This window comes from Peromyscus leucopus, chromosome 2, assembly GCF_004664715.2.
Source record: "Peromyscus leucopus breed LL Stock chromosome 2, UCI_PerLeu_2.1, whole genome shotgun sequence".
In the NCBI taxonomy this organism is placed as follows: Eukaryota; Metazoa; Chordata; class Mammalia; order Rodentia; family Cricetidae; genus Peromyscus; species Peromyscus leucopus.
Window position 1 is genome coordinate 12,530,447 of NC_051064.1, and position 20,467 is coordinate 12,550,913.

Here is a 20,467-nt window from a genome sequence, read left to right on the forward strand (position 1 = left end):
ATCTTTTTTCATGGTATTTTCTTGATGTTGCCAAAGAGGAGAAAATGTGTTGAGAACAAGGCGTGCTTGGAGACACATGAATCATCCCTGTAAAGCTGGGGGATGCTTCTTCCAGACCAGGGGGGCTATGAATGCATGAATGAACCTAGATGCTTTATATGTTTCTCACTGGTGTCTATGTGCATAGGTGTCAATGAGCAATAATGATGTCTGCCTGCCTCTTGATACTTTTCACAGCTGAGGAAGTGGGATACCTTTGGCTCACTGGAAGTTGCTGAGGTTGAGGTGGAAACGGATGAAACTCTGAATTCAATTGTGACAGAAGATGACTGTGAAATCCTTAAAATTTCTGCAAAGGAGTATGAGAAGTTAAAATTGGTATGGCGTGCATGTCTATTTTACTTTTGAAATTTGTCTTGACTATAGAGACCATAAATTCTGGTTTATTTGGTGAACAGCACTTCAGCAGCTTCTCTCAGTAGCTGCTGTGAAAGCCAGGGTCTCCACGGGTGTGCACTATGAGTATTTTTCTTGCTTTTTATGAATTTCAAATTCATTCATTTACTCATTCAGCAAATAGTTATTTTGTGTGTCAACAGTATGCTGTTTGCTGGGGACTCAAAATGATCAGAGAGGTCACGTTACTATTGCTTTCAAGATCTCAACAGTCAGCACTAATTTTCCTTCAGTATCTGTGCTAGTCACTTTCAGTCAACTTGACACAGACCTAGACACACCTTGGAAGAGGAGATCTTAGTTGAGGAATCACCTCCATCAGATGGAATCATGGGCATATCTGCGGAGCATTTTATTGATTGCTAATTAATGTGGAGGGCCCCCCTCACTGGTGGTCCAATTCTTGGACAGTGGGCCTCTGCAATATAAGAAAGGTAGCTGAATAAGCTGAGAGAGCAAGCCAGTAGGCAGCATTTTTCCATGGGCTTTTCTTCTGTTCCTGTTTCCAGGTTCCTGCCTTGAGCTTCTCTAGATGATGGGCTGTAACTTGTAAACTGAAATAAATGCTCTCTTCCTCAGATTGCTTTGGGTTATTTTTGTTTATCAAAACAACAGAGAAACAAAGTAGGCCAGAATGTTTGGCACTCTATTTCAGAGTCACTCAACTTGCAAAATCAGTACTGAATGAAAAGGCTTTTAAACTTAATTCTGAGCATTCAGCTGCTGTTTAAGACAATTTATTTATACAAATTAATTTTTTTCCAGTCTAAACCTACAATGTCCCCTCCTTCTTTTTGAAGGTAGAGGCTTACCTAAGTGATGGGATTGGTAGGTCCCCAGAGCCTTACAGGTTACAATGCAGTCCAGATCATGCATGGTATATGCAGGTCCAGTGCATGCTGGGAGGAGATGAAGATACCTCTTTCTTCTTGCTTAAGCTCTCAAAGAGTAAGAAATTTCTTTATATGTGGTGACCTCATAAACAGGTGACTTTCTCAGAATTCAACATTTTTCCAAATACTGGATATCAATGTGTGAATTTTTTTTTTTTTTTTTTTTTTTTTGGTTTTTTGGGACAGGGTTTCTCTGTGTAGCTTTGTGCCTTTCCTGGAACTCACTTGGTAGCCCAGGCTGGCCTCAAACTCACAGAGATCCACCTGGCTCTGCCTCCTGAGTGCTGGGATTAAAGGTGTGCGTGCGCCGCCGCCGCCGCCGCCGCCGCCGCCGCCGCCACCACCGCCTGGCCAATGTGTGAATTTTTGAGTGATTTGCTTAAAAATATTTTCTCGTTTTGTTATTTTCCCTCATCAGAATCAATTATAAGACTATCTCTTTCTCTCTGTCCGCCTCTTTATACACATACACACACACACACACACACACACACACACACATATATGTATATATGCACACACATGCACACATATATATATAGTGAGAGTCATCTATAACAGCTTTAAAATATGTAAAAATTGATAGAAATGTAAAGTATTATGGAATAAAGTGAGACTATTGGTAAACACATCTGAAAATTAAAATGTCGGTTTAGCTATTGGCCATAGTGATAGCCAAAAGCTATTCAAATTTATCTTATATTGAGTAATAGACATATGATTGTTACTTTTCTTTTTCTACCATTTACCACTTTTCTATTTGGTAGTTTTTGTTAATTTTTGAATTATCTCATTTTGAAATCTGCTAATGGGATTCTTTTTCAGGAAAAAATAAGACATGAAAATGTGAAAAAGTTGAAATTAATCCGCAAGTGTCCTTTTTATGAAAACTGGCCTACTTTATCTGTATATGATCTAGCTTCACTTAGTAAATGGAAAGTTTTTCCTCCAGGTCATGGTAAGTTTAATTCAATTTTAGACTAGTTTCTTCACATAAAATTATATTATTGGGATTTGTAATTCTTTAGAATTTTAATATTTTAAATATTATTTCTTCATATAGACATTCTCTTATTTAACAAATTATTACCTATTGATTGGATATTTAAATTAATTCCATTTTTAGTTAACAAAAACATGCTTTGCTTCAAGAGCAGCTTCACTACAACCCTGCATTCCACATTCCTCCACATGTCCAATTCTCCACTCTCCTGTTGTGTCACACTGAGAGTCACAGAAAGGGCCAAACTATAAAGAATGAAGGCAGGGAATCTCTGTGGTCAGTGTTTTCTCACTTTTTTGTTTGGGTAAGTTCTTTTTTTTTCCTTGTTAAGAAATTTTCTATTCCTTTTACTCATCAACCACAGATCTCCCTCTCCTCCCTTTTCCCACCCCCCAGCCTTCACCCTACAACCCATCCCCCATTCCCACATCCTCCCAGGCAAGGCCTTCCATGAGGAGTCAAGACAGCCTGGTACATTCAGTTGAGGCAGGTCCAAGCCCCTCCCTCTGCATCAAGGCTATGCAAAGTGTCCCACCATAGGCACTGGGCTCCAAAAAGCCTGATCATGTACCAGGGATGGATCCTGATCCCACTGCCTGGGGGGCCGCCTAAACAGTTCAAGCTAAACAACTGTCTCACTTATGCAGAGGGCCTAGTCCAGTCCCATGGGCACTCCATAGCTGTTGGTCCACAGTTCATGAGTTCCCACTAGTTTGGCCTGGCTGTCTCTATACATTTCCCCATCATGATTTTGGTTTTTTTTTTTTGTTGTTGTTGTTGTTTTGTTTTTGTTTTATGTTTTTCAAGATAGGGTTTCTCTGTGTAGTTTTGGTTTTTGTCCTGGATCTTGTTCTGTAGATGAGGCTGGCCTAGAACTCACAGAGATCCCCCTGGCTCTGCCTCCCAAGTGCTGGGATTAAAGGCATGTGCCACCACCATCCGGCTCCCATCAAGTTCTAATTGCCCCTTGCTCATAGAATTCCTCCTCTCATCGACTGGACCCCTGGAGCTTGGCCTGGCACCTGGCTGTGGATCTTTGCATCTGCTTCCATCAGTTACTGGATGGAGGCTCTATGACAGTTAGGGTATTCACCAATCTGATTACTGGAATAGGTCAGTTCAGGCACCCTCTCCACTATTGCTAGTAGTCCATAATCCTTGTGCTTCTCCCTATTCCCATGATGTCTCCATCTGTCATGGTATCTCTTTCCTTTCTCTCCCACTCTATCCCTGTTCCAGCTCAAACATCCCATTCCCTTATGTTCTCATCCCCCATCCCCTATCCTCCATTGCTCCTCCCAAATCATGTTTGCTCATGTAGATCTCATCTATTTCTCCTTCGCAGGGCAGTCTATGTGTCCCTTTTAGGGTTCTCCTTGTTAGCTAGCTTCTCTGGAGCTGTGGGTAGTCTGGTTATCTTTTGCTTTACACCTAGTGGGAGTGCAAACTTGTTTGGGTAAGTTCTTAATCAGCAAGTTTTCAATCAACAGCTCTATTATATGTCATCAGTGAAAAAGTAACAGTTATAAGTCAACTATTGCTTACAAAAGCTTTTGAAAAGGAAGCATTTCTGATTCAGTTTTTACAACTTTTGGAATATTTCATATAAATGCAGAGGTATTTTTGGGGTGGATAGGAACTCTAAATGTGAAATTCACTTACACTCCACACTTATCTCCTGCACATTGGCTGTAATTTGCACACTATATTTTATACACCTCTAGTCTGACTGTGATCTGTCACAGGAGGTCAGATGTTTACCTTTCTGCATGTGGCATTATGTTGGGCTTAAAACGTTTATAATGTTGGAGATTTTGTACTTGTAATTTGTAAAGTAGACAGAGTCTCAATAAGAGAAACAGCAAGGAAAAGCCTCTGTTCTGAATAGGCAGTCTGGAGTGCATGCATGGACTTCCCGGGGCGGTGTGTGTGTGTGTGTGTGTGTGTGTGTGTGTGTGTGTGTTCACAAGAAATCATAGACAGAACTGAGTCCTCTTACATCTCGTGAGAACCAAGTCAACAAGGGAGGACAATGGAGGAAGACCTGTGAAAGTGTAAGTGAGTTTTCTGGTTTTTGTAAGAAACCGTTTTGTCTTGCCAGAGACAGACACGAGCATCAGAATGAACAGTGAGACCTGACATTTCTCTCCTCTCAAACACTTGTAGAACAAATACCCAGACCATTATATTAAAAGAAACTTTTCAAGATAATACTGGTACCCAAAGTCCACCTAGCTGCGATGTCCATGAGGCTCCTTTCAAATTAGGCTGAGATTAAAGCTCCCACAAGTTTGATTATGTTATAAATCTTAGACATGCCTAAGATATCCTTGGGAGGAATCACTAGTTAGCAGGAAACTGAGTTTCAGTTTAGTATAGTACAGAATGTACCTGGTGGTATACTGCAGGAAAAAGTATCATGAGAACCAAGTTTAGACTTCAAAGCACAGAAATACTCTAATAAATCACCCAGATTTGATGAATCTCCTTTCAGTGTTCTTATTTATAATATCACTTCTAAAAACACTTCTTTAAACTGTGCTGCATGTATATTAAATATGTCTTGCATATGAAAATGATGAATATTAATAATATTGACAATATCATCAATATTGGTAATATCGAATATTATAGCAGTATTAATAGTGATGATATCAATACTATCAAAATTATTAATATTAATATTAATTGTATTAATAATAAGTAAAGACTAGCAAGTCCTAAACACTAGACCACCAGCCAGGGAAGAGATTAATAATATTGAGTTGTACATGAAGCATTTTACTAACAATGTATGAAAAAAAGGTTTTATTCAAATGTATATGTCAGAATCACGTAGTAAACTAACTTATAAAAATATGAGTTTAGCTTTTCTAAATTCAGTATAGTTATTACAGAGAAATACTTGATAAATGCAGATATTTTGAGTTTATCATGGATTTACTACTTTGTATCATATGTGTCAAGTATTGGCCATAAACTTGCTTTCAATGGGTAGTATATATCAAAGTAATATCTCAGTCTATTATTCTAGTAACAATATGCATGATACAAATGCTGAAAAGAAACCACACTTAAGCTATTTAAAATATGAACAAAATAATCTGGAATGTGGAGAGGAGTATGATTCTATGACTTTAACACATTTAGTTACTATTAATAATAATTCTCAAACTAAAACATGGATCTGAAAATACTTAAATTTCATGTTAGAGAACGAAAATGTACTAGACAAAACACTTCAAAGACTTGGGTGTCTTGAAAAGTAATAATATTTGTTAAACTATCTACTGTGTTGAACACTTTGTCATTATACTGAAAATAACATTTCCATTCATTAGTAAGTGTGTAGGAGTTAGAGGGTAAATTTACATGGGTTTAGAGGAGATTTATCTCCCTTAGATAAGAAAGACAAATCTTCCTGTAAATCCCCCTTTAGTACAAACATACTATGGTTCTTATAAATAAACTGATCTAGGTTAGGAATATATTCCATCAAAGTAATCCCATTTTTTATAGTAATGACCAATATATCAAATAAAAGCACCAGATATGATACTTCTTGACTTACAACTTATGCTGGATTACTATCAGAAAACAAAGATATAGCTGAAATTAAACTTCCTTCTTCCAAGTTTAAAATTAGAAGTGAATGATTTCCAAAGCATACAGAGTATGTTTTGATTTTATTTTAAGGATGTTTATTAGATAATATTTCACATAGATTTAGTTAATTTTTCAAAAGCTAATAAACTTTAGGACTTATCATTGGCAGTTTTTGGCTCTAAGTTCTTTTTTAGCTCCTCATAACTTCCTGCGTGCTAGTTTCACACATGAAGGGGCCTGATGACTATGCTCTCTAGGGTTGCTGGTAATTTTGCCCTGTGTTGTTCTTTTTCAAAATGTGACTCATAACTAGTTTATCTTACTAGCCAAGCTGTTCCAATACATATCATATACATATATAAGTATACTAAATTAACTTGACAAACAATGTTTATTATCTTGCTTCTTTTGGCAGGTAATCTTCATTTTTTTTTCTCCAATAGAACTTGGCATAAACATAACTTGAGAAACTGAAAAAACTGTAACTAGCAGTTTACTTCTAAATGACAAAATATATGAAAGTAATAACAGCAGTAAAATTAAATAACATCTAGTCACCAACAGCCACATATGTTTCAGCCATCAGATACATGTTTTAATGTTCTGTCTAGAGAGCAGTTGCAGTCCTAGCCTCTGAAATACAGTCAACTTTCTGCATTAGTGCCTTATACATCACCAAGTCCTATAGATCCTCAAAGAAGTGATCAAAGATCTTGGTCCTCAGAATCCATATTCATATCTCAAGGAACCCTTGATGTGGGGCCTTTGTTTCAATTTTTTGAGAATTTTATTTATATATGCAATTATGTTGATCTTATCCACTTTCACCCTGACTGCCTTTTTCCAACTCCTCTGCTACCTTCCTGTGTCCATGTCCTTCATCCAACTTCATGACTTCTTTTTATGTTGCTTATCCCACTGGGTAAATTAGTTCTGCCCTTCTATGCAGGTATGTAGGCCTTCCAGTGGAGCATAGATAACCTCCCCAAGAAAACTGACCCTCTCTCTTTCAATGCACTCAGCTTTCACATACTTTCTGCCTTCCTTTCAATGATGTTCCCTATACCTTGAGGGGATGAAGTATGATTTGGAAGTCCCATTTAAGGCTAAGGACTCTCTGGTCACTTATTCTTTACACTTTTCCAGCCATGATTCTTAGTAATAACCTCTATCTGCTGGAAAAGAGAAGCTTCTTTGATTAAGGTGAGAGGAGTACTAATCTATGGGTACATATTTAGAACAGTGGCTGTCAACCTTCCTAACATTGAGACCTTTTAATACAGTTGTAGTAACCCCAACCATAAAGTTATTTCTTGCTACTTCATAACTGTAATTTTGCTACTCATATGCATCATAATGTAAATAAATATCTGATATGCAGAATAACTGATATGTGACCCCTGTGAAAGGGTCTTTCAACTCCCCTCACTCCACCCCAGTTGAGAACCACTGATTTAGATTGTAGTTGGGCACAATATTAGTTTGGCATAATGGAAGTAATAAGTTTTCCTTTAATATACATATAAAATCAACAGCCTCAGCTTCTTGCCTAGGTTTACAGCACCAGCTATGAGATCCTTCCTATTGAATAAGCCTTAGGTCTAATTAGACAGCTTTGCTTACTCCCTAAGATATTAATTCCCATACTATATCCTTGGGCATATCTGTTGTTGTTGTTGTTTATTTGGTGTGTGAGGCTGCTCATGTAGAGGTCAGAGGATAACTTGCAGAAGTCAGTTTCGCCTTCCAATAAGTGTTTCCCAGGAATTAAACTTGGTTGGTCAGGCTTGACAGCAAGTACCTTCATCCATGAGCCATCTTATTGGCCCTAGTGCTAAATTATTCCAAGGACTTAACTTTCTGGTTACCCTTCACTAGCTGCAGTAGTTACCTTGACTTGCTGTATTACTTCATAAAAATGATGAACAAGTATAGCTGGAGAGTTTCTCTCCGGGTTCCACCAAGTCTCCGCAGTCCCACAGCCCAGTTATAAAATACTCACTCAGACTCTTTTTTTTTTTTTTTTTTTTTTTTTTGAGACAGGGTTTCTCTGTGTAGCTTTGCGCCTTTCCTGGAACTCACTTGGTAGCCCAGGCTGGCCTCGAACTCACAGAGATCCGCCTTCCTCTGCCTCCCAAGTGCTGGGATTAAAGGCATGCGCCACCACCGCCCGGCCAGACTCTTATATTACTTATAAACTGAATGGCCGTGGCAGGCTTCTTGCTATCTGTTCTTACATCTTAAATTAACCCATTTCCATAAATATATACCTTGCCATGTGGCTAGTGGCTTACTGGTGTCTTACATCATGCTTCTCCTCATGGTGGCTGTCCTCGTCTCTCTGACTCCACCTTCCTGTTCCCCCAGTTCTCCTCTCTGCTATTCCCGCCTATACTTCCTGCCTGGCTACTGGCCAATCAGCATTTTATTTATCAATCAATCATAGCAACATATATTCACAGCATACAGGACATCCCACAGCAAACAAGGATGCTTCAGGCAGCTGTTTTGGTGTTGAACAGACTCCGGAAGGTGGATCCTTTAGATTATTCAAGAATTTTGTTTGTCTAAAAAATTTTTTTGTGTGACATTCCTGGTCTCCTCCTCTATCTCAGACCCGCTCCTTCTAAGAGTTGATTCCTATACTTCAATCTGTTCCCGTCTACAGGTATGGGCTTTTGCCATAAGACTCTGAAAATGATGAATTTTTCTTATCAGCAGGCAAAATATGCCAATACCTCCAGAATCATTCTGGTAGTAATTAACTAAAGTGTGGCCTATATCATTTTTGTTAGCATAGTTTGTGAATGCACTATTTCTTTTATTTATTTATTTATTTTTAATTAAGAAATTTTCCATTCATCCTACATATCAGTCACAGATTCCTCTGTCCTCCCTCCTCCCCCCAACTCCCTCCAACCCACCCCCTACCCTACCTTCTCCAAGGCAAGGTCTCCCATAGAGAGTCAGCAGAGCCTGGCACATTCAGTTGAGGCAGGTCTAAGCCCCTCCTCCCTAAACCAAGGCTGTGCAAAGTGTCTCAGCATAGGTACTAGGTTCAAAAAAGCTCACTCATGCACTAGGGACAGGTCCTAGTCGTACTGCCTGGCTGTCCCCCAAACAGTTCAAGCTAATCAACTGTCTCACTTATCCAGAGGGCCTAGTCCAGGGCCATGAGAATTCTTCAGCTATTGGTCCACAGTTCATATGTTTCCATTAGCTTAGCTAGTTGTCTTTGTACTTTTTCTAGTAATGGTCTTGATACCTCTTGCTCATAGAATCCCTCCCATCTCTCATCGATTAGACTCCTAGAGCTCTGCCTGGGACCTGTTCGTGAATCTCTACATCTGGTTCCATCAATCACTGGATGAGGGTTCTATGATGACAGTTAAGGTATTCAGCAATCCAATCACCAGAGTAGTTCAGCTCAGGCACTCTCTCAACCATTGCCAGTAGTCTATGATGGAGTCATCATTGTGGATTTCTGGGGACCTTCCTAGCACTCTGCTTCTTTCTATTCCAATGGTGTCTTCATTTATCATGGTGTCTTTTTCCTTGTTCTCCCTCTCTATTCCTGATACAGCTAGAACCTCCCACTCCCCTAAGCTCTCATTCCCCCGACTCTTACCCTCCATTACCTCCCCTCACCCGTAGTTTGCTCATGTATATCTCATCCATTTCTCTGTCACTGGGTGGTCCCTGTATCTTTCCTAGGGTCTTCCTTACCAGCTTGCCTCCCTGGAGCTGTGGGTTGCAGTCTGGTTATTCTTTGCTTTACATCTAGTATCCATTTATGGGTGAATATATACCATGTTTGTCTTTTTGAATATGGGTTACTTCACTCAGGATGATTTTTTCTAGTTCCATCCATTTGCCTGCAAACCTCATGATGTCGTTTTTCTCTGCTGAGTAGTACTCCATTGTGTATATGTACCACGTTTTATTTACCCATTCTTCAGTTGAGGGGCATCTAGGTTGTTTCCAGATTCTTACTATTTCAAATAATGCTGCTATGAACTTAGTTGAGCATGTGTCCTTGTGATATGATTGAACGTTCCTTGGGTATATGCCCAAGAGTGGTATAGCTGGGTCATGAGGGAGGTTGATTCCCAATTTTCTGAGAAAGCACCATACTGACTTCCAAAGTGGCTGTACAAGTTTGCATTCCCACCAACAGTGTATGAGTGTTGTCTTTGTTCCACATCTTCTCCAATATAAGCTGTCTCCAGTGTTTTTGATCTTAGCCATTCTGACGGGTAGGTGGTATCTCAGAGTCGTTTTGATTTGCATTTCTCTGATGACTAAGGATGTTGAGCAATTCCTTAAATGTCTTTCAGCCATTTGAGATTCTTCTGTTGAGCTCTACAACCCATTTTTTTAAATTGGACTGTTAGGTATTTTGGTGTCTAATTTCTTGAGTTCTTTATATATTCTGGAGATCAGCCCTCTGTCAGATGTGGGGTTGGTGAAGATCTTTTCCCATTCTGTAGGCTCATTTTGTCTTATTGACTGTGTCCTTTGCCCTGCAAAAGCTTCTCAGTGTCAAGAGGTCCCATTTATTAATTGTTGCTCTCAGTGTCTGTGCTACTGGTGTTACATTTAGGAAGTGATCTGCAGTGTCAATGCATTCAAGACTACTTCCTACTTTCTCTTCTATCAGGTTCAGAGTAACTGGACTTATGTTAAGGTTTTTGATCTACTTGGACTTAAGTTTTGTGCATTGTCACAGATATGGATCTATTTATAATCTTCTGCACGTTGACATCCAGTTATGCCATCACCATTTTTTGAAGATACTTACTTTTTTCCATTGTACAGTTTTGGCTTCTTTGTCAAAAATTATGTGTTCATATGTGTGCAGATTAATGTCAGGATCTTCAATAAGATTCCATTGGTCCACATATTGGTTTTTATGCCAGTGCCAAGCTGTTTTTATTACTGTAGCTCTATAGTAGAGCTTGAAGTCAGGGATTGTGATGCCTCCAGAGGTTGTCTTATTGTACAGGATTCTTTAAGCTAGCCTGGGTTTTTTGTCTTTCCATATGAAGTTGAGTATTGTTCTTTTCAGGTCTGTGAAGAATTGTGTTGGAATTTTGATTGGGATTGCATTGAATCTGTAGATTGCTTTTGGTAAGATTGCCATTTTTACTATGTTAATCCTACCTATCCATGAGCACGGAAGATCTTTCCATTTTCTGATATCTTCTTCAAATTCTTTCTTCAGAGACCTAAAGTTCTTCTCATACAGGTCCTTCACTTGCTTAGTTAGAGTTACCCCAAGGTATTTTATATTATTTGTGGCTATTGTAATGAGTGATGTTTCCCATGTGGTTATTGGCATATTTCGTTACATTTTTATTACTTAGAGAGGAAATATTTGTACACATTATTTTAATCATTAACTCCTTAAATTAGATAAAAGAAGACAAATATTAATCTGTCTTTTACTTTTAAATTATATTCTTTCCTTTAGTGGTAATTTTTGGGGGTGTTTTAAGTAGTTTCAAGTTATTATAATACTTACTCTTTTAGATGGTGTAGTAGCAACACATATTATTTTGTTTTATCTTCTGATTGCTTTTAAAAATCTCTTATTTGCTTTTATGAGGTATTTTTGGTATGTATAGGATCTGCATTTGATCATGTTGCTTGTACATGTGAAGGGTGTTATACCACTATCTTCTGTCTTCTGTTATCATTTCTGATGTGAAAGTAGCTGTGAGACCCATTGGTGTTTGTGTGCACATGTTGAGATTTTCTCTCTGGTCAATTTCACAATTTTCTCTTGTCTTTGGCTTTATGTCAACATTTTGCCGATTTAAATTCTTTGTACTCTTTTTTTTCTTTATTTCCTGGTCTTATCTGTATTATCAGCTATGGAATTGTTTCTCATTGGCATCTGCTTAGAAATAATATGTTTCCCCTTTATTAGTAAAATTTCAAAAGTTTCCAATGTAATTTAAAATATTACTTGCTTCAAGTTTCAGTGTAACTCTATTGTCTCATGTCTACCTATGTCTTGGTCAAACTTGAAATCCATCATCAACGTGTGTTTGCCATTGTCTACCTGATCCTTTTCACTTGTCATTCCCCCTTCCTGGATGTCCTAAACTTTCATTAAGCCAAATTCACTCATTATTAGATTGTTTTAGACCAATTTAGATTATACTACTCTCTCTTTCTTCACAAAGATCAATATTCATTTAATATCTTAATTTGCAATCTTTCTGAAAATAATCAGAGAACACTTGTTTTAAAATGTTCACTTCTTTATATACAATTTCTTTATTGCATATCCATTTTCTATTTTAAAAATGTAAAAAACAATTTTTACCTTGAAAGTTATTTGACACAGTTGTTGGGTCAAATTTGGCCCATGGGCTGAAATTTCCCAAACCCTGTTTGACTTCAGAGGCCATGACAGTATTTAGGAACTTGTAGCTTATGGGCAATTTTCCATCTAGGCTTCATATTTTTCTGAAATTGACTCATTTTCTTTTCTTTTTCAGCAGACAAAAGTGTACCTAAGGTTTGTAGGTTTTTTAAAAATTGCTGATGAATGATAGCGATGATGGCAGGGTTTTTGTTTAGACAAAAATATGATTATAATTTTCAAAGAAAATAATTAAACCCTATGCTGGTCATTTCATGGCTCTTTTAGCACTTAGTACATTTTTCTTTCAAGGAATTAGTTTTGTTGATTGAATATTAAGACCCTAAATGTACTTTTGTTTCCCAATTCCTCTATGCAAACATATTATTTTACCTTTTTATTACAAATTTCTATCATTATAAGGGATTAGTAGAGAGCTCTCTCATTGTAATGCACTGCCTATTAATAATTCTGGAACTCCACTATATTTAAACACAATAAAGGTGAGTGAAACCCAAATTGGATGTAATCAGCACTTTTTGTCCCAACTGCCTGGTCCCAAATAAACACATAAAAAATTACACTAATTACAAAATGCTCAGTCGATAGCTCAGGCTTATTAATAACGAGCTCTTACAATTTAACCCATTCTATTAATCCATGTACTGCCCTGAGGCTTGTAGCTCCCCCCCCCCTTTTCAAGAGATTTTCTATTCCTTTTGCATACCAACCACAGATTCCCTTATGTTCTTCAATCAAACCTGATTTTTCTTAATCCAGAATAAATCCATAGCCTCTCATTTCCTGTGTAAATGAATTGTAACCTCTTCCCAAAAGTAACGTATCTTTTGACTTAAATTGTGAAATTAAGATGTTTAAAAAATAAGTAGGTTGGTTTGATTCAGCTGTTTCCGTAATCCAATGTCTCTTAGCAGACAAAAAAATATAAAGACAACATAATAACATATAGGACTCAGACTCTGTGTATTTCCTATCTTTATGTGGCTTATATTTTTTTTATTATTCTATTCCTTTGAAAGGACTTTTTAAAAACTGGTTTTCTTTTCTTTCCCTAGTCTATGTATATTTTTAAACATATTGTAAACCATTTAGAGGTTTTTGTTTTTGTTTTTCTCTGAATCGGTCTTTACTGTATATATTTATCTTTTTCTGACCACATGAGTCTTTAAACTGGTAAGTGGCATGGCTAGGACCAAAGCGGTGGCTTTGGTGGCTGGCTCTGTCTCATTCCTTGGCTTCCTGGGAGTCTAGCTTTTTGTTGGAGGTACTGGTCAGAGCCACATTTATCACCCCAACTCTGGGGAGTCTCTAGGTCCATGCTACCACTGAGCAGTGTTGCCAGCTGCTCATAAACACCATAAAGGGTTTGGTAGTAGGACCTCTTAAAAGAGCCACCCATTTTTGCCACTAGCACTGAGCCAGACAGCTGTCTCCTAAAGGAGCTCTGCCTCTGCTCACCACCAGCAAACAGAATCCACCACAGAAAAGGTAGCTACCAAGAAGTTATACTTAACTTTATTCTTGTGTATCTAGAATCCCCTTTTAAGCTTTGTCAGGTTTTATGTGGAAATTTCACCTTCAGGTTGGAATGCCATGTGTAATCAGCACTTTTTGTCCAGACTACCTGGTCCCAAACAAACACACACAAACTTATATTAATTATGAAATGTTTGGCCTATAGCTCAGGCTTATTAATAACTAACTCTTACAACTTAGTCCATTTCTATTAATTCATGTACTGCCTTGAGGCTTGTTGCCTTTACCTCTATCACATTTTATATGTCTAATTCATTCTCCATCTGGTTAGTGACTCCTCTGACACCACCCTTCTTCATCCCATCATTCTCAGTTTGGCTTTCCCACCTTACGTTTTCCTGCCTTGCTATAGGCTAATCAGCTTTATTATTAACCAATTAGAGTAATGCATATTCATAGTACAGAAAAGGATTGTTTCACAGCAATTGGACTTGGGATGATGTTAAGTAACATAAGCACTTGCATGGTGATAATGTCATTAGGTAAATGGTGTCTGAAAGTCTATTCTCAACTATGAAATCACTAGTAGTGAAAGAACTTGTAGAATTTATCAAATATCCAATGTTGCTGGAGGGCTTTTCTCCAGGTTCCACCAAACCCCGCAGTCCCACAATCCACTTATAAAGTAATCACTCAGACGCTTACATCACTTATAAACTGTATGGCCATGGCAGGCTTCTTGCTAACTGTTCTTTTATCTTAAATTAACCCATTTTTATAAATCTATACCTTATACCTTGCCACGTGGCTGGTGGCTTACCAGAGTCTTTACATGCTGCTTGTCCTGGCGGTGGCTGCAGTGTCTCCCTCCTCAGCCTTCCGCTTCCCAGAATTCTCCTCTCTCCTTGTCCCACCTACTTCCTGCCTGGCAACCTACTTCCTGCCTGGTCACTGGCCATCAGTGTTTTATTTATATAGAGTGATATCCATAGCAATCCAACTTCATTTTCATTCATTCTATTTAAATTTCACTGTATACCTTTCTGATTTATAAGATGTTAAATCTAATTATCATTGAGAAAAAATTCATCAAACATCCCCACATATTAGCTTTCTTCTCCTACACACTCTGGTATAAACATCACCTTGAGAACCATGTGAGTATGATGAATGGTGCAGGTTGCACTGTTGAATTACTTCCTAACATCTCCAGCTTCCTTGCCCAGGCAGGAGAAATTTAGAACTCTATCTGTGGAATCCTCTGTGAAGATTTGGTTCTCAGTGATGGGTTGAGTTCTTCAGCAGCATGTGGGGGACTGGGTAACAGCTTTCTTTTAACAAGCCCAGTGAGGAGCATGCTGGTCTGAGGCTCAGGCTTCACACACCACAAGTGAAGAGGCCAAGCAACAGCAATGAGGGTTCCTCCACTCACTACTCTGAGTGGCCTTTTCTGCTGTTTGTTTTATTTACTTGCTATGTTCTGTTGAAATCTAGTTTTCTGACATTCCTGGAGCTTCCTAATACTGTGCAATAAACTAATTAAACTTACATGAAGGGAGTCGACTGTCTGTAACTAAAAATTGAAAGCTATGAGAGGGTTAATCATTTTATCAAAGACAACATCCATAAGGGTTTGTCAGAATATCATCATTTGATTTTAGTTAATAAATATTTTATTGAACATCTGCTGTGTCTGAAACACTATGCTAGTTGCCCTTATGGCAATAAAAATGTATCTTGAAATCAAATATTTGAGTAACTACAAAGTATTCATTACTACAGAGTTTGCATTTTGATTTTAAAGATTTAGTAATTAAAAAAGATATGGAGTGTAATTTAAAACTGATGAGGTGTGTTCCAAATATCACCATTAAAATAATGTTTAGTAGTGCACACTATATTCTCTACTGTGGCGAATATTAGTTGATTGCTTTCCAAAAGACAGTAAAAACAAAATGAAAATGGGGATTTATTTATTTGGAAAGTAAATGATAATGATCATCTAGGCCAAGAAATTAGCGTGGCATAGTTGGCAGATTTTTGACTGAGAATAGCTGATAGAACAATCCAGCTTAAGGGCTGGGATAGAACGCGGTGATAGAGTACTAACGTAATTTGTGCAATTCCCCGAGTTCATTCTCTGCCACCGCCAAGGAAGAATGGCTCGGCAAAAACAACCCAAGCCAGGTGCTTGAACTTCAGTGAAAAGAAGAGATGTGCAATTTATATTATTGGGTCTTATCTTGTGTGTTTTATCAAAATGGAAAGTATTTTGATCACTGAAGAGACACGTAGTAAAAAATTTAAGAGAAAAACACAGGTTGGTCAGTATCAGTAACATTTGAATGGATTGAGGAACCCAAAAGCCAACTATTTAGCGAGAATTGTTGAAGCCAAGGTTGGATAAAGCACAGGGACAAATAACCAAATGAATGGAAGCACAGGATCTATGAACCAAAGGCTGAGGGGCCCCCAACTGGATCAGGCCCCCTGAGTGGGTGAGACAGTCATTTGGCTTGATCTGTTTGGGAGGCAGCTGTGCGTTGGTGCCGGGTCCTGGGTTTCTTGCATGAGTTGGCTGTTTGAATCCTGGGACTTATGCAGGGACGCTTGGCTTGGTCTGGGAGGGGGGACTGGATCTGCCTGGACTGAGTCTACCAGGTCGAACCTGGTCCTCGGGGGAGACCTTGATCTGGAGAAGGTGGGAATGGGGGGGGCTGGGGGGAGGGGGAGAACAGGGGAATCTGTGGCTATTATGTTGAACTGAATGGTGTTGTAAAATAAAAATAAAAAAATCTGGAAAAAAAATTCTTATGATATGGAATAAAAGTTTTGCTGGAGTAGTAACTAGTAATAGAAATGTCTAATGAATATTTACCATTTCAAAATATTCTATGGAAATAATCCTACTAGTATCATTATATAATCCCTATGAACTTATTCCTAATTAATGTTGAAAATAATGTAAATTGAAATATCCTGCAGAAAATATCTCTATTAGCTCTCCATTAGAGTGTTAGTGTCTAGAATATATAAAGGATACAAGAAACTAAACTTTAAGAAATAAAACAGCTCAGGTAAAAATTAGTGCATGGAATTAAATAGAGTTTTCAAAAGAAGAAATACAAATGAAGGAGAAATATTTTTTAAAAATGTTCAGCATCTTTAGCTATCAGTAAATGCAAATTATAACTACTTTGAGATTTTGTCTTAATGAATAAGATCCAAAGAACAAATGCTATCACAAATGCTCATATAGATATGAGGAAAGAGGAAAGGGGAACACTTAGTCATTGCTTATGGAATTGGAAACTGTCATAGTACTGAAATCTGTGTGAAATCATATGAAAAATATATCTTTCATTTGATCCAGCTATATTACTTTTGGACATATACACAAAGGTCCCTATGTCCTATTATAGAGATACATGCTCATCCATAGTCATTGGTGTTCTATTCACAATAGCCAGGAAACAGAAACAGCTTAGATTTTCATTAATAGGAATGGTTAAAAAATGTGGCATATTTCAATAGTATTTAGCACAATGAAGCATTACAGAGCTATTAAGAAAAATGAAATTATAAAATATGAAGATAAATGTATGGAGCTGGAAATAATCATTCTGAGTGAGGTAACCTAAGTCCAGAAAGACTAACATTCTACATGTATCTACCCAGTTTGAACAGCACTATATATTGAAGATGCTATCTTTTCTTCAATGTGTATTGTGGCTACTTTGTCAAAAATCAAGTTGCTATAGGAGTGTGGGTCCTCAATTCTTTCCCATTGATCAAGGACTATTTTAATATTAATACCACACTGTTTTTATTGTCATAGCTCTATAGTATAACTTGAAGTTTGAGATGGCAATATTTGCAATACTTTTGTTAATTTAATAGTTTTTGGACTATCCTGAGTCTTTTTGTTTCCTTATTATATTTAAGATTGCTTTTATTTTTTCAATTTCTGTGAAGAATTTCATTGGGATTTTTATGGGAATGAATCTTTAGATTGATTTTTGGTAGTATGGCCATTTTAAATTTTTTAATCCTACCAGTCAGTGGACATAGCAGTTCCCTGTCTTCTGGTATCTTCTTCAATTTCTTTTTTTTTTTTTTTTCAAGTTCTTAAAATTTTCAGTGTATAAGTACTTTACTTCCTTATATTTATTCACGATTTTTAGCAGACTCTTTTGAATGGTATTATTTCCTTCTGGGCATGTTTGTCATTTCAATATGGGAAAGTTCTAACCTTTGTATGTTTTCTTTATGCTATTTTGTTGAGTGTATTTATCAGCTGTAGAATTTTTCTGATGGCATCTTTAGGTCTTTTACCTATAGAATGGCATTATCTGCTTTTTGCATCTTATTTATAACTGTCACTTGTTTTATTGTTTTAGCTAAGGCTTTGAGCACTATGTTGAACAGCAGTGGAGAGACAACATAATTGCAGTGAATCTGATTTAGTGGAGACACTTTGTGATGATGGCAACTTTATCATGGCAGATAATCTTTCTGATGTATTCTTGAATTCCACTAATTGTGAATGTTTCTGTTTATGTTCATCATTTTTATTAGTGTATAATTTTCTTTATTTGAGGGGGTCTTTGTCTGGTTCTTATATTGTTTTTTCTATTGTGACACAGAAATGGCTTTATATATACATATTATATATATTTCTATAACATATATATATGTTATAGAAATCACAATTATTAGCTTATTTGCCAAAAGACCAATTCTTAACTTATAAAGCAAAGTATGTTCTCAAGAGACCTATCCTGAGTTTTCAAGTGGGTCATATGTGCTAGGACACATAATTTGATAAGAAAAATACAGAGAAACATTTGATAGAGGAATAAAGAGGTGAGAACGCAGGCAGAGAATAGACTGATCCAGATGCTAGCTGAGAAAAGCGACTGATGACTCCCCAGCATCAAGCTTCCCGGGGAGTGAGGCCTGATTGTACCTTACTGTCAGGTTTCTGGGATAAGGAACTCAAGATTGTAACCTTTTAGATTTGATGTGTTTGTTTTGTTTTGTTGTTACAGGAATTACAGAAAAACAATACAATCACACATAATGTACATGTGGAGTTTTGTTCGGAATTTTTTTTCAATATGACAAAAGATATATTTAGAATGTTGGATGCAACCAAGATAGGATTTGGAGAATGCATGATTTTATTTATCACTCTGGATTTATCGTTCTCATTTTAGTTATTGTAAGAAAGATGAACACCATGTTAACCAGTTATGTAAGATTAAAAAGTACTACCATCGATCTTAAAAACCTAGCTTCTAGATTGTAATTAAATTAAAATGAATAAAATATTATTTTATTATTTCCTGTCCCTTGGATTCAAATAGCACCCAGTTAATAATAATAGTATTCTTCTAATACTGAAATGCTCACGTAGTTGGAGTCCTTATAATACACCAGACCATTCCTTGTACTTAAACAGGTGACTGCTGAAGCTTTCCTTAGGAGACAAATCATTTTCCTTTACTTTTAAGGATCTATTCCCACAAATAATTGTTATCAATCTCATGGAATTTTTTATGGAAAACTATATTTCCTATTAGTGCAATTAACTATAAACATTTTATATCTTATATTTAGATGTAAAGTTAAATTTCTCTGTATTTAAAAAATGGAATGGTCATGCTGAGTGGCGGTAGCACACACCTATATCTCAGCACTTGGGAAGCAGAGACAATATCTCTGTGAGTTCGAGGCCAGCCTGGTCTACAGAGTGATTTCCAGGACAAGCTTCAAAGCTACATAGAGAAACCCTGTCTGGAAAAAACAACAAAAACACATTAACACACAAAAACAAACAAACAAACAAACAAATAAAAAAATAAAATGTTCAAGTGTAATTGTGCACTTCTGTAACCTCAGTACCTGGGCAGTGGAGGCAGGAGGACCAGAAATTCAAGGTCAGGGATAGTTACATCGAGAGTTGAGGTCAGCCTGCTTTAAAAGAGACCATGTTTTAAAAAATAAAATTACACAATTCTGTTTTCTCATTTTAAAATACCAAAATATGTGAATATAAATCCAATATTTTGTCTAAGCAAACAAAAGACATTTACATCTATAGAAATAATGAATTACAATACCATTAACTTTAACGTGACATCTATAAATTTTAAGGTAGAACCTCTTTGAGTGCATATCCTTATTCTATCATTTTATTCTCTAGCCAATGTCTTAGTGAGTAGGTAGTCCATGACAGCATCACAGATTCTAGGTTTAACATGGCTTACTAGGTATCTCTGCATTAGTGAGAGGCAGAAATCAACTTCACAGAAGGAAGGGAAATTCATGTACAACAAGCATTGTCTCATAGAACTTGGAATTTCAGGCAGTCATCTTCAGAGATGTCTGGATTCAATAGTTACTGGATTATATTTCTGCTTCCTATCCTTCAAGCCTCCTTAGGCCATGGCAAATACAGCTATATAGTCTTCACAGCCAGCTAACCCAGTGTAAATCCTGACTATTCCAGGAAAATTATGGTATGACTCACTGGTTGGGCTTGAGTCAAAATCTGCTCTGAACAATTCATTCTGGCAGGGACAGAATTACAGCTCATCAATGATAAAATCCTTCTTGAAACACTAGATTGCCAAA

The 20,467-nt window shown here is 37.1% G+C and overlaps 1 protein-coding gene across 2 annotated transcripts in view; it reads left to right on the forward strand.

The window, feature by feature from the left end:
- Positions 1-20,467, forward strand: part of Cnbd1 (cyclic nucleotide binding domain containing 1) — a 357,869-nt gene that overhangs the window by 236,543 nt on the left and 100,859 nt on the right. For both annotated transcript variants that reach the window (XM_037202380.1, XM_037202379.1), the window contains exons 7-8: positions 238-378; positions 2,175-2,307. In XM_037202380.1, the coding sequence (XP_037058275.1) occupies positions 238-378; positions 2,175-2,307 (274 nt within the window). The remainder of the gene's footprint in view (positions 1-237; positions 379-2,174; positions 2,308-20,467) is intronic.